Genomic DNA, 14,019 nt, shown 5'->3' with positions numbered 1-14,019 from the left:
ATGTTTAGAGTACCTGCTTACTCGGGTATGTTAGCTATGAGGACTTTTTTTTCTAGTTCTCTAAAGACCACTGCTCAATGTGAAACATCCAGGACCACCCCTGAAAAAACATCATTAGGGGAATGATACAGGAAGTGGATAAAATAGAAAAGGTGCACACCTTTTACTGGAACCATGTATACGTTAGTACAACAGCTTCGTTTTAAAACACCAACAAAAAAATCAGTTAAAAAAAATAAACATCATAGAACCATTTAACACCATTAAAAATGGAAGCTGCTATGGCAGACTCAATTTTGAAAAGTGCTATTCAAAATATACAAATATGCATACCTTTATGGACAAGTACCTTCAAACAAGTGTATTACTTTATTTAGCCTTTCAACGAAACATCAATTATGAAAAAAGAAACTGTAATGGATGGCACCAAGTCAGATACAGTCTCCACCATGTGGATAAAATAACTTTGCAGTATCAACTGAGGCATGATAGAGGCTTCCCATTGATTTTCCTGTGCGCCGCAGACTCATCTCTCCATCACTGGCTCTTCATTCCTCTTTCTCAGTCATAGAGCAGAGGCCCAAAGTTCACTTTCTTTTAATGCAGAAATTGACCCGTCTCTTTTCAACTATCGCCTGCTGGCAAGATGAATTCTACAGAGGAAATCAGATCTGGAGGCTCCCAAACCACTTGATCCTTAACTGACTAATCGCACCACAAGTGAAACATATCAAAGTATTGAATCGTTATTGGCCCATTTACATGCGTTGTGCGTTTCTTTATTACACCCATGTATGGATCTAGAAATCTTCTGTATGTCCACTTAGAAGGTAGAAGCTAATAATGTCAGCAGCACCCCCTTCTTTCCAATATCCCGTCAAACAAGGGTGCGTTTACCCAAGGAACACATGCAAAGGAAACCACATGCTGCTACTGCTGGGCAACATCTGACTAGCAAAATATTACACGTGTGCACCAGACTATTCGATTGCCAGCCACGGATGGCCAAGCACAAAAGTGTCCCCTGTGATGAGACAGGGATTCACCCATATTCAGAATATTTAATCCATCAAGGGTGAAAACCTATCTCAACAGAATGGAACATTAACACACTGCAACAATACCCAGTAGGCCATCTGGAAGATTTTGTCAAATGCTTCCCCGAAATATTACCACAAACAACACGCCCGGGAAGTGTGTTGAAATCCTGCCATATAATAGCACCAGACGAGTGTTCCAAAACTAGGGAATGCTAATATAAGTCACATTTCTTAACAGGCTTCATACAGCGAAGAGGTTACCATGTACAAATACAAAGCTTGTCGAGCAATCGCTGTAATGGCCATAAAATACTTCAACACTGGTGTATACATTTGTAACTAGTTCCAAATGTTTTCTACTGGATCCAGCAGTGGTGTGTGGGTTTTGGGGAGCTAGATTGCACCAAGCCCAGCAGAACAAAAACCCACAAATACAGCTACTGGTTAATTCAAGCACCAACTGAAAGAAATTGACACAGATATACCAAGGGAACCTGCGCCAAAATGCAACTGAAACATTCTCAATATCAGTTCAGCAGATAATGAAAAAAAAATGTGGCAGCAACTGAACCAAATGGATACCATTTCTAACAGGTCAACCGGAAATTATACTAAAGCCACAAAATGGACTATCCATCCGTGGAGAAGACTTTTCATTACAAACATGGTCCCCATGACATAGTACAGGGTGTGCTTCTTATTACATTGTTGCACACTACTGGTGCTTTCAAATGCTGCAGTGGACTGCAGACTACTCATTCAAGGACAAAGCTGGCACATTCTATCTTTAGGTAACACTGTAGCATAAAGCAGCACCGAAAACGTACATCCAGAAAGTGCCAAACCTAGAACTCCTGTACATGCTTCACACACACATCTGGATGGTGATGGTCTAGATGCCCCATAATGTGGATTAAAACCATTTAATGCATACAGAGCGTGGAAAACATATTATGGCATGCACCATTGCATTATGTGTCCATTATACATATACTCTCATTGTGTGGGTGTATATAAAAATAAAATTAAACACACATCTTACTGTGACATCAGTGCTTTGAAGTAGTAAAACATATTCCCCCTGGCCCCAGTGTGCCTTTCATTACAGAGCCAACGGTCAGGTGTAAAAAAAGTCTTCAAACCACACCTTTATAACTACTGCGTGAAATACGGTCTGAAACATTGGATCCAACGCCTTCCAGCTGCCATGTAAACACTAGGATGGGCAAAGTGACATGTTTTCCCCTCCGTCTTTGCCAAAGGGACCAGTCCATCCCCACGTTCACCTACGTAGTGGCACATCTACTTCTCTGGATGCCATTTTAGGCAGGAGCTCTCTGCCTTTCTATGGCCATCCAAGGCCCTAATGTCCAAGATTACCTACAGGCCCTTTCCTAGGGCCACCTTTGGGTCCCATCTAATCCCTTTGCTTGCAAAGTGCCCGTCTGCAGATTCTTGCTCTAGCCTATGGCCCATTCCCACTCTATGGTCACTCAATCTAGTCTTCACTGCTCACCACGTGATCTATGAAGTGGCTGTCCAGCTCATTGGAGGAGCCACTCATTGCCCCCATTGGCTGACACTCTGCCCTTGTATCACCAGCAAACATGCCTTCTGGGACTCTAAGTGACAGCCACCAACCAACTTTAAAACACTTCAAGTGTCACAAACCCAACCCAAGCTAGCAGTCCCTGCTAAAGTAGACGGGGAGGTATTAAGCAACGTGTGGCCCTATTGCAATGGATTGTCCACTTTTCATAAACAAGGAGCTACACGATAGAACGATATACAGGCGTAAATAAGAAACAATAGAAGCCCTTCTAAAACGGTTTTGCTTCTAAGGTGGACTCAGATTCACCAACCGTGTATGAACAGGCCACCCTACCTACCTGTAGGCTAGCAAAGAGATGAATACATTTGTAAATCCAGATGCCAAGCTCGGTTGGATCATCAGTGTTCAAAATAAGGAGGAAGGCTTATAACAATATACAAACTAGTCATTTACAATTCAGCACATTCTACACAAAATATTATCCAAGGACAAAAGTTGAAATTTCCAACCAAGAAAACAGAACTTGCAGCACCATTTGCTCAGTGCCAGCTGCAGAGGGCTCAATTCCAACCGAGTGGCATTCAAAACCCATACAAAGTGCAACCTCCAGTCATTCATCTGCCACTTCTTAAGTGTGTTCAATTTTAGGAGCAGAATGAGTAGCCAAATTACACACTGCCCCTCTGCCAGTATCGTAATTAAGCCAGCATTCTAGTCTTGCCTAGGATTGATACCCAACACAGGAGATAATTTTGCTGTAGGTATGTGTCCCAAACTTTCACACGCGCTTTAAAACACTGCAATTAAATCCATCGTCACAGAAATAGCTTGTGCATGGCATGAGCCATCTTCGCCTCCTGCTCTCGTGCCCTGTCCGCCTGGTGCTTCAACTCTCGCTGAGCAGCACGGTTCCCTGGCTCCAGCCGCAGTACCTCCTGCAGGTCTGCCCCAGCCCTTTCAAACTCATTCAGAGCCCCATAAGCAGTGCCGCGACGGTAGAGTGCCTTGACACTATTGGGCTCCTGGACCAGAGCCTTTGTGCAGTTCTGGACAGCATTCTCAAACTGATGGAGTCGGAGCTGGCAGGCTGCCAGGTTGGTATGCAGTGCTGCCTTGGCACAGCCATAATCTCCTTCGATGGTTGCAGGCAGTTCGCAGTGGGCCACAGACAGCAGCAGCCGCAAGGCCCGTCCATAGCGATGTGTGGCCCCAAAGAGGTTGCCAGCCTGGAAATGTGTAGTCCCCATGCTCTTGTCATGCAAGGCCAAGGCCCACTTCTCATTAAAATCCATTTCCCAAGAGTCCGGAGCAGGGCTAAAGGCAGCTAACTGCATGATGAACAATAGCTCTGGCAGGGTACCCAAAGAGGAACAGTGTGGTGCCACACGAACACTGCATTTTTCCCCCTCAAGCATGGTCTCCAGGCACTTGTCCACCGCTGAGCCCCATGGTGTGTCCCCGTCACCCAGCACCACCTCTGCCCACTCGTTCAGTGGGAAGTGCAAAGGCTGCTGTGCTGCCATGTCCTGCTCCATGTCCACTTCTGCCAGAAGGCGGCACGTGGAACCCTCCTTTGGCTTATCAACACCGGTGCCATGTTTCAAGATGGTCTTCAGCAGACTACCGTCCGGGCAGGCCCATGTGTCAGCAGTCAAATAGTTCCCTTCCCTAGCCCTTGCAGAGAGCACATCTTTAGTTTCCATGTTTGCACAATGTAGAGTAAATATGAAGACTACATAGGGTCTGGGGTTCAAATGCAGGCTGGTAAATGGGCTGACAATGTGGTAAAGGATTAATAAAAGAATGCAAGCAGGAAATGGGCAAAATAGAAGGTTCTGAACCCGTTTAAAAGATATTTCTAAAACATCCTTTTCTCTGCTGGCTCCTGGAGGCAGCCTTACATTTCGCTGGCCCGATGCCAAGTGAGCCAACTTGCTGCAGTGTCACCACTCCATATGATGATCCAGGTGCTCCCACACTCTGACAGGCCAGTCTACAACAATCAAAGCACCTGTCAGAAAAAAAGGGAGAACCATGATGAGAACAGGGTAGTTAACAGCTGAACAAAATATGTTATTTTAAACATGCACATATTAGAGATCTCTGGTTGAGGCTCTAGGATGTGATGAGTTCTTGGAAGGCAGAATTACTTTCCTGAGCAAAGGCAGACCATGAATTTCAAGGTAAAGCGCTCATGACCTATCCAATGTGAGCAATTGTGGGGAATTGTTAACCCCTATGCTGTTGCCTATCCTGCAGTTCTTCAAATAATTCCAAACTTAACTTCCCTCCTGAAGAAACCTAGCTTAGCCCTTCAGTTGCCAGCAAGCATCAACCCATTACACATCTTCTTACACCAGCAAAAAGACCTAAACTTCATACTACCCATTATCTTTGAACCTTCGTTGAGAACTATGCCTGGCTGCACCCTGTCCAAGCCAGGTTTTACCTGGATGGTATATTGAACCCATCCTGGTGGCTAAGGTTGATGGCCTTTTTCGGTTTATAGGGTACTCGGTATGGTACATCTTTCTGCTGCCTTTGAGACCACAAACCATACCATTCAACTGGGCCACCTCGACAAGTATGCCATTTGTAACAAGGCACTCGGAAAGCCTTGTGCGAGTCACACCCACTCCTCAGTTTCCTCCTCTTCATTCACTCTGGTGTCCTTCATGCTCTTCCCTTACTCTTATTCTCTTTAGTTTATACACCAACCCCATGCAGACCTTATTCAATCATTTGGATTTACTTTGTTCCCATACACTGAAAACATCCATTTACTAATCTAACTGGACAGCCATTCCAGTGCATAGTGGACAGGCACTATGGCATTGACAGAAACTGCAAACACACTCCCTCACTACCTGGATGAGTGACAACAATCTTAGTTTAAACAGCGATAAGACAGAAGCCACTTGACCACAAACCAGTCGAGTGGTTTCTTGCTGCTTCTGCAGTGGCAGATCCTGCTACTCAATGATTACTGCCACTATTCAATCCAGGTTGAACTACTGCAATGCGATTTACCAGACTATTGTATCAACCACCTGCAGAACATCCAAAATGCAGCAGCTACACTTATTTCTAACATCAAGTGGCGAGAACATATCACCTCCAGAAGCACGTTTTTTCACCCCCCTTTAAATGAACAATTCACCGCTTCTAAGGCGCTTTGTTGCATTCATCACCGCTTCTATGGTTTTTCTCAGGTCTTTCCTCTTTTCCCGTCTTTTGCCTTACACCTGCTCTACAGATAATCAAACATGAAAGTTGTCCCAACAGGAACAGTTGCAAACTCTAACAGTGAGATAATTCACTGTGTGCTGTCTCCATATACACTTGCTGGAAGAAGGGTCACTCCTAGCTAGGTGCATCTACTTACTACCTAGTGTGTAGTCCCTGTGATGGCTCTCTACCCAACTGGGGGGCCATCATTGTGTGTTATTAAATAACACGTACTATTATATCCTCATAAAAGCTCTCAAATGTGTAGGAGCAAAGACAATCTATATTGTGCACTCAGCATATATATAAAGAAAGATGTAACATGTTTTATTTCTTTGGCTAACACAATTAGACAAGTTCTAGAATAGCAGAATCAATGATAGAAAGAAACAAGGATGAAGGAATTGGAAAGGTCTAAAGCAATTACAATTCAACAAACAAATTGCAAAACAAAAAATAACATGAATAAAGCAATGTGTATTATGACCAAAAACGAATCACTGGTTGGTCAATTTCTCGTAGCATGTGGTACAATTACACATATATGTTTGAGAAATTGTCCTGGTAAAAAATTAAAACAGGGGCAAACTGAATGGTCAGGGATATATAGTACCTATGCACTCCTGCGTCAACATTCAGACACGCATGAGTGGTGCCCCGCTCAAGAACTACACCCGGCGCCGTACGTAGACCCGAGTAGATTCAAATAGACAGTGTTCTACTTAACAGTAGAATGACATAAGAACCAGGACAATTTTTCAAACCTATATGTGTAATTGTACCACATGCTACGAGAAATTGACCAACCAGTAATTAGTTTTTGGTCATAATAGATTGCTTTATTCATGTTATTTTTTGTTTTGCAATTTGTTTGTTGATGTACTTAAAACAATGTATGATTCTACATACCAATTGTAATTGCTTTAGACCTTTCTAATTCCTTCATCCTGGTTTCTTTCTAGTATCGATTCTGACTTTAGGCTTTTTGATTCACTATTGCCTATTTAATAATTGTATCTTGAAACTGCTATTCTAGAACTTGTCCAATTGCGTTAGCCAAAGAAATAAAACAAATATATATATGTGCCCAATATAGAGTGTCTTTGCTCCTACACATTTGAGAGCTTTTATGAGGATATAATAGAACGTGTTATTTAATAACACTCAATGATGCCCTCCCACCCCCCTTGGGTAGAGAGCCAGAACTACACACTAGGTAGTAAGTAGATGCACCTAGCTAGGAGTGACTCTTCTTCCAGCAAGTGTATATGGAGACAGCACATGGTGAATTAATCTCACTGTTCGAGTTCGTATCTTTTCCTGTTGGGACAACTTTCATGTTTGATTATCTGTTCTCAATCCCATTCTCAGGCAGAGTAGGGAGTTACCCACTATGCAACTCCGATTTTTTTCATCTTTCTCCTGAAGGTACTCCATTAATGAGGGCACATATGGGAGGCAGATCCTTTGCTGTCCTTGATCATGTCCTTTTTTATTTTTTTGTATTTTTGTATTTAACGTGTTCTACAGTAGTACCAAAACAGCTTTTCAACACAACATTAAAACAAACATCTATGTCCACCCACTCCCTTCCCTTTGATCCCATCAGCATGTACTCAACAGGATACTTTCACTCCTCACAGTCAGTTGTAAGCATAACAATGCCCCCTCTTAGTATGCAGTTTCACCAGCCCAGGCTTCTCACTTGCTTTGGCCCACTACAAATGACCTTACATTCCAAAACTCACTCTCTCGAATTGACGTTTCACTAGGTTGTTTCTTTAATTACTGTTTTTAGTCCTGTTTTCTGCCCGCTGGTCTTCCCTTAGTGCCAAGGGACCCTTTTGAGGGTACAGGGCACCCTCTGCTAGTTGAAGTAACATAACATTTCTGCCCCTGCTTCATACTTTTGCAGGTGCAAAGACACCAAGACTTTTAGAAAGCGGGATGTTAGTTATGTGAATGAATTTCAACAATGACTATCTAAAATTGCCATTAAAAACACATTTTGACTCAAAAAAAGGTTATACAAAACGGATAATAAGAGTTTACATGAACGCCTTTCTTTATTGTGTACTCCCTTTAAAACCTTTTTTACTGAACATAGAGAAGCACGCTCATTTATTAACATGCAACAAAATGATTTAAAAAGAGTAATGCCTTAATAGAAGGATTAACAGACGCAATAGCGTTGCTTTAAACACAAATTAAAATAGGTGTTCTATGTTGCCAGGTATTGACATCATATGCCCATGTACAACGAAAATATCTGCAAATACGTACATCATTTGACAGGTCAAGTGTAACTAGCTAATGCCATCATAAGCCAAGGCACCCACATTGCAGCGGGGTTATGTCGTCATGTTGAGCTATCATCTCAGACCATTTGCCAACTGTTACAATTAATTGCCCAGGTATCGATGCGTTGCATCATATGCTCAGTTACCCAAAGACTTTCCATGTATTGGCACACTATTTCTGAATTATTGTCATTGTATGCTCAGGTACTCACAATGTTTGCTGGGTACTGCCATCCCATGGTCAGTTATTATGACAATTGCACATATGGCCATCATATGCCTATACACTTGTGCAATTTTCCAGGGGGTCTGCCAAAATCCCCCCGGCGCCCAAGTACTCATCCAATTTGCAAAGTATCACCATCATTTTCCAAGGCACTCACATCACTTGGCAGGTTTTGTCATCAAATGTCCAAGAACTCCTACAGTTTGCAAGAGGCTAGGAGGTGCTGGAGTTTCCCTTCCTCCCCCATCAGACAGCAGAGAGGAGTGTGGCATCCCCTCTTTGTCAGGGTCCCCTCCAAAAGGCAGCCGGAGCAGAAAATCAGGCAGGCTGGGTGAGAGCAGGAACGCACACCTCTTCTCCACTGCAGTGGGGAACTCTCAAGGACAACATTGCCTCCCTTGCACCAGCCTTGGCAGATTTCTGTAATCACTCCTTTGCCACTGGCTCCTTCCCGCTACCCCTCAAGAACTCCCTCATGCATCCCCTCCTCAAAATGCTCTCTGCCGACCCATCCTGCCTGGCTAACTACCATCCTATATCCATTACCACCTTCCTGGGGAAGCTCCTGGAAAAGCTGGTCATCTCCCAACGATTCCAACTCTCCATCCGTTCTTAGCCTTTTGGATCTTTCCTCTGCCTTTGACACCGTCAATCATGCCACTCTGACAAATCGGCTCTGTGACACCCTTAGCATCACGGAACTAGTTGACCTCATGCCTCTCCAGCTGACCTTGCCAGTTTCAACTGGACCTTTTCTCTGCCCTATCACACTCTCCACCTGCACCGTCCCTCAAGGCTCTAGACTCTCGCCGTGGCTCTTCAACATCTACCTCGCCCCAATGGCTCACCTGATCTCCTCCATCTCTCCTCACTTCCAGTGTTATGCAGACAACATGCAGCTCTCCTTCAAGCTTCCTTCTGCGTCCTCCTCTTCTTCCCCTCATCCCTGACTGACTACTATTCTGGCATGGTGTGCTACCAATGATCTCTGCCTTAATCAGACCTTCCAGGATTTAGCTGCATGAAATGGCAAATTTTGCGGCATGAAATGGCAAATTTTGCGGCACAAAGCTTTATTTATTGCAGCATTTTTGCAGGACATTTTGTATTATCTGGAGGTTGTAAGATTGCCACATTGTAGGGAAGAGGCAGAATGCAAAGCTAAAAGAGAGTCAGGGTGTCATTATTATGTATCTTTTGTATTAATTTAATAGGAAGAATCCCAGATGTCTCTGGCTTGGCAGAACAGTTTTTTTTGGTTTTGGCTACATTTTTGTTTTAATGTGCATGCCTATTTAATAGTATTAACTAAATTCATCATTATCAGTTGTAATGCTGAAACTTTTCCCCCTTCCGTGTTCTCCAATCCACCAAACACCCACAAACCTCTCTCACCAACACACATCACACAGCTCACCAACTCCCCATTCCAACTTGTATTCCTGAACCTCTCACTCGGTCATACAAATACTAATGTGCTATGTCATACTGTCAAGTCACAATTTACACTCCCCCACCCCTGCCAAACTCCAAATCATACTCCCAACTCACACCTTACACTCTACAATTCCTCCCGCAATATACAGTCCTTAATTCTTTTGTGCTGCTTCTGCATCGTGCATCCTTTCTCCCATTCTATCACACTCTTCACTCATCTTTTTTCCCCAATCTACAGCTCACTGCCTCTTTCCGTCCAACCACTTCCTCTCTGCTTTCTGGCTTATTGCTCCCACTGACCAGACGCTCCCATCTACTTTCTGTACCTTTGCTCGCTCTCAGATTTCAGCCCTCCCCATCACTGCTTCCTCTGCTCTCTTGTGCACTGCTTCCTCATCTGACCCATTGCTCTCCCTTTGCTTTCTTGCATATCACGTCACATCTCACCCATCACTCTTCCTCTCTCTCCTTTCCCTTTCATTGTGGGACCATTTTTTTTTAAATGTAGATTTTGACCATGATCCTCAAAAAATTGGACATTTAAGCCGAGCATATGCTATTTTTAGATAACCCATTTTTGGAAATGAGCAGGTCACCTTATTCTCAAAGGCGACCTTCGCATATCCACGAGGATGAGCTGTAGTGCAAATTGTGCGCTGGACAGCTGCCTTGAATAGGGTTCTGGGTTGTTTGACAGAAGTGTAGTTATTTGCGGCGGAATTGACGTCGTAAATTTTGCCGCAAATAGATTTGCACTTCAGCCAAACAACCCAAAATGTACCTTTCAGCACCAACCCACCCCGCCTCCCCTAGTTAACTGCTTGCTCGCTGCTGCTTCCCCTTCAACCCCGCGGTGTCAGATCAGTCCCTCTAACACAGGACGGATCTGACGCCGCAGGGTCCTTTTTTAGTTTTTTTTTTTCTTTTCTTCAGACCCCCCCACTTCCAATTTTGAGAAAGTGGGGGACACCCCTGCAACCCCCCCAAGGGCAAACTACTGAGCATAAGGAGCAGGCGACACCCCCGCAATCCCCACATGTTCGGTATTTATTAAAAAAAAACAAAAAAACAAACGATCGAATGGTACTGGGGAAATAGGTCAAATTGTACTTCGATCAATTTTCGGCAGTCAAAATGGGTATTACCTTGAATAGAAGTGCTCTCCCAACAGTGTTCTGCAAGCTCCCAGTGCGTCCACTGTAAAATGCAACCCAAAAAACGCATTTCTATCCTGTTTGAGGAACAGAAATGCAAGCGACATAGAAGTGGTTCATACCTTAAAAAAAATGCATGACCGGGTCAAGAAAGACCCTAGGGGTCATTATGAGGTTGCCGGTCCGGACAAAACAGTACCGGTAAACTTGCTGCTACCATTGTTTCCGGACCAGCAAACTACGAGTTCTGTGAGCAAGTGCCTTTCAGCCGGCCAGGTCTGACCTGGTGGGCAGAACGCCACCCACTCGCAGACCTTGACGGATGCACGGGCACTGTTGCACACAGTGCCGGTGCATGCGTCCTCCCCATTGAGTCCAATGGGACTCTATGGGAATGGGGATTTTCTTTTTTCCAGCGTCTGGCCGGAGGGACTGCCAGAAAAAAAAATTACTCCGGCGACAGCCATGCCGTTTTTACCGGCACGGCTACAGCCAGACTTATAATGAGGCCCCCTGCCATGCAGTGGCAACCCCAGTGCCAGTGCTTGTATTGTTGCCTACAATTTCTGCACATTCAAAAGTGCATCTTGCGTGGAAATTTAGGATGCGCTTTTAAATTGGCAGAAACGCCCCCTGATTGACTCGGAGGTGAAAAAGGCCATCTGAATGGGCGCTCATATTAAATCCACAAGGGACACTTGAATGGGCACATTTTAACAAAATGTGCCCATTCAAGTGTCCCTTGTGGATTGGGCAGCTCTTTTTTTGGGCTTAAGTGATGAGATGTGTTCGTACATTTCATTTCTTGCATTGATACGTTTTGAGAATCTGGGACACTGATGATTTTTTTTAAATCATTTTTTTAGGTTTTTTTGCAGCAGTTTTTGTGCAAAACGGCCGTTTTTGCTGCATTTTGCAGGAATTGCAAAAATCGCAATAAACCGAAGGGTCTGCTTAATACCAGAAAGACTGAGAGCCTTCTCATAGGGACCCTATCTCCCTCCTTCGCTACAGTCGCCCTCTATGGGTCCCCTCCCCTCACCCTCTTGTGAGGCAAAAAACCTTGGGTGTCATTTTAGACTCCCCCCCTCTCCTTGCTTCGTGTATGCTGCCAGGAAGGTCCACTGCTTGCGAATGGTAACATCAGCAGGGACTTAGTTCCTGCTAGAACTTGGAAGAACAGGCTAGCAGGGTCCATAATTGATTATCTGGTTCTCTAAGAAGATTTGTTAATTGAGTGTGATAATTTAACAATAAGAAAGATGGGGCCTCATCACGGCCTTGGCGGTATCCCGGCAGTAACTGCGCTGGGATACTGCCAATGCAAATAGTGTTACTGCAACCCGAGTTGCGGTAAGGCTGCTACTCACCCAGCAAGGCTGCTACTCCCCCAGGATCTACAGGGCAGTAACAGCGCTATTAGCGCAAGCACAAATAGTGCCACGCTAATAGCGCCAAAGATTTTCCACCTCCCACTTTCCTCCCAAACTCTGGATTGGGCAGAGCGGTAATGCGGCAGCAATAGCATTAGCGCTGCATTTTTACCGCTCCATCCAACCCCTGATGAGGCCCATAGGCTCCACTGATCATAACCCTCCAACAGCATCCTTTCAACTGGGAATACAGGAGGCGCAGAGGAGTGCCCATACCGATGTTATAGTGAATTCTGGGAAAAATAGGAGTAGTAACAATTCAGCAGAAGTGGTCTCACTTTGAACAGAAAATTGTCGACTGTAATAAGCTTAAGTTTGGATTCTGATATTGATCGGTACTGTGCCCCAAAACATTTTGTAGAATTTCCATCGGCTATAGACCGTCTGAAAATAAAAGACAGCCAAAGAATTAGCGGTCATAAGCACTTTTTTGATGGAGACATCTGTATTGAAAAGAGAATCAAGAAAATCTTTCAGAGCTCTAAATCTAATGGCTGAGAGCCAGGATTTTCTTCTCTCGAACAAAATATTGTGCAATGACTACAAAAATTGGTCTAGGAGTCGCAACCATTTGTGCAGTACTCGCAATGCCCAGGTGAAGTTAGAGGCAGTGGCTCAGGGAATTCTAGAAACATTTGGTTGATGATTAGCCGACACCAGACCTTTCAAGGCCACCTTCAAGGTAATGTAGTGTCAGAGATTGCATGGTATAATTATTTCAGAAATTTGTTTAGGAGCATAATCCTGTTCAAAATGAGACAGTTAATTATGTATCATGGCAAGTATACTCAGATCAAGAGATCATTGAAGCTCTTGAATTAGGGCTTCTTGCTCAAGGGCCGCTGGTCTCAATGGACTGACAAATCAGACCCTTAAGAGTGATGCTGTGGTCTGGGCTCAAGTTCTAATAATTGTATTCAAAGGTATATTGGCAGCTATGTGCTGTCCCGCCTCTTGGAAACGGGCAATTATTATCCCTATATAGAAGCAGGGCGATAGGGCGGTATTTAGCCAGATCTGCCCAATCGCCCTTCTTGATGCCGATAGTATCTTGGGCATGATTCTGAGAGAGTTAGAGGGGTGGATTCCGGTGTGGATTGCTGAAAGGAGTATTCCATCTAAACACCAGATTGGCTTTCGGAAGGGCCTTTCCATGTCATTGGATGGCCTGATATTGAGTATTGTGTTCGATAGGTCATGGTCTAAGGATGGTCTAAGGATGGTCCCATTTTACATGGAGCATGGATTGACCTGTCGAAGGCTTTCAATGCGATTAATAGAGGTTGTTTGTGGCTCAAATTAAAGTATTGGGGATTGGCAGAAGGTTTACTTGCTATTATTATATATCTTCATAAAAATGACAATGCATTACTTACCGTAAAAGCATTTCTGATGGTTGTATCTGCTTAGATTCACATGCTGTGCATAGGTCCGACATCCAGTGGTCGCTGCGGAGTATTGCATTTTGTTTTTCGTAGTCGAAAAGGGGACGTCGACAAGGCGTGTCTGTAACACTATCCCTATAGTGACGTGCGTTGTACCCACAATCCCTCACGCGTCGAGGTCCCTCTGTTTGTATTTTTCTGCCCTGAGGGAGCCTTCTAGACGTGAGTGAGCACAGAAAAGAGAGAAATATATAGAAAAGGATG

General features: G+C 44.2%; 1 protein-coding gene across 7 annotated transcripts in view; it reads right to left on the bottom strand.

The window, feature by feature from the left end:
* Positions 1 to 346: 346 nt before the first annotated feature.
* LOC138569691 (GATOR1 complex protein NPRL3-like) overlaps positions 347 to 14,019 on the bottom strand; it is a 247,575-nt gene continuing 233,902 nt past the window's right edge. For 6 of the 7 annotated variants that reach the window (XM_069647883.1, XM_069647892.1, XM_069647882.1 and 3 more), the window contains one exon: positions 347 to 4,603. In XM_069647883.1, coding sequence (XP_069503984.1) covers positions 3,408 to 4,295 — 888 coding nt within the window. In that variant the 5' untranslated portion in view covers positions 4,296 to 4,603 and the 3' untranslated portion in view covers positions 347 to 3,407. The remainder of the gene's footprint in view (positions 4,604 to 14,019) is intronic. The other variant, XM_069647890.1, reaches the window with a different exon arrangement.

This window comes from Ambystoma mexicanum, chromosome 2q, assembly GCF_040938575.1.
Source record: "Ambystoma mexicanum isolate Mex_15411 chromosome 2q, UKY_AmexF1_1, whole genome shotgun sequence".
In the NCBI taxonomy this organism is placed as follows: Eukaryota; Metazoa; Chordata; class Amphibia; order Caudata; family Ambystomatidae; genus Ambystoma; species Ambystoma mexicanum.
Note: the sequence above shows the minus strand (reverse complement) of the source record. Positions and strands in the feature narration are given on the sequence as shown.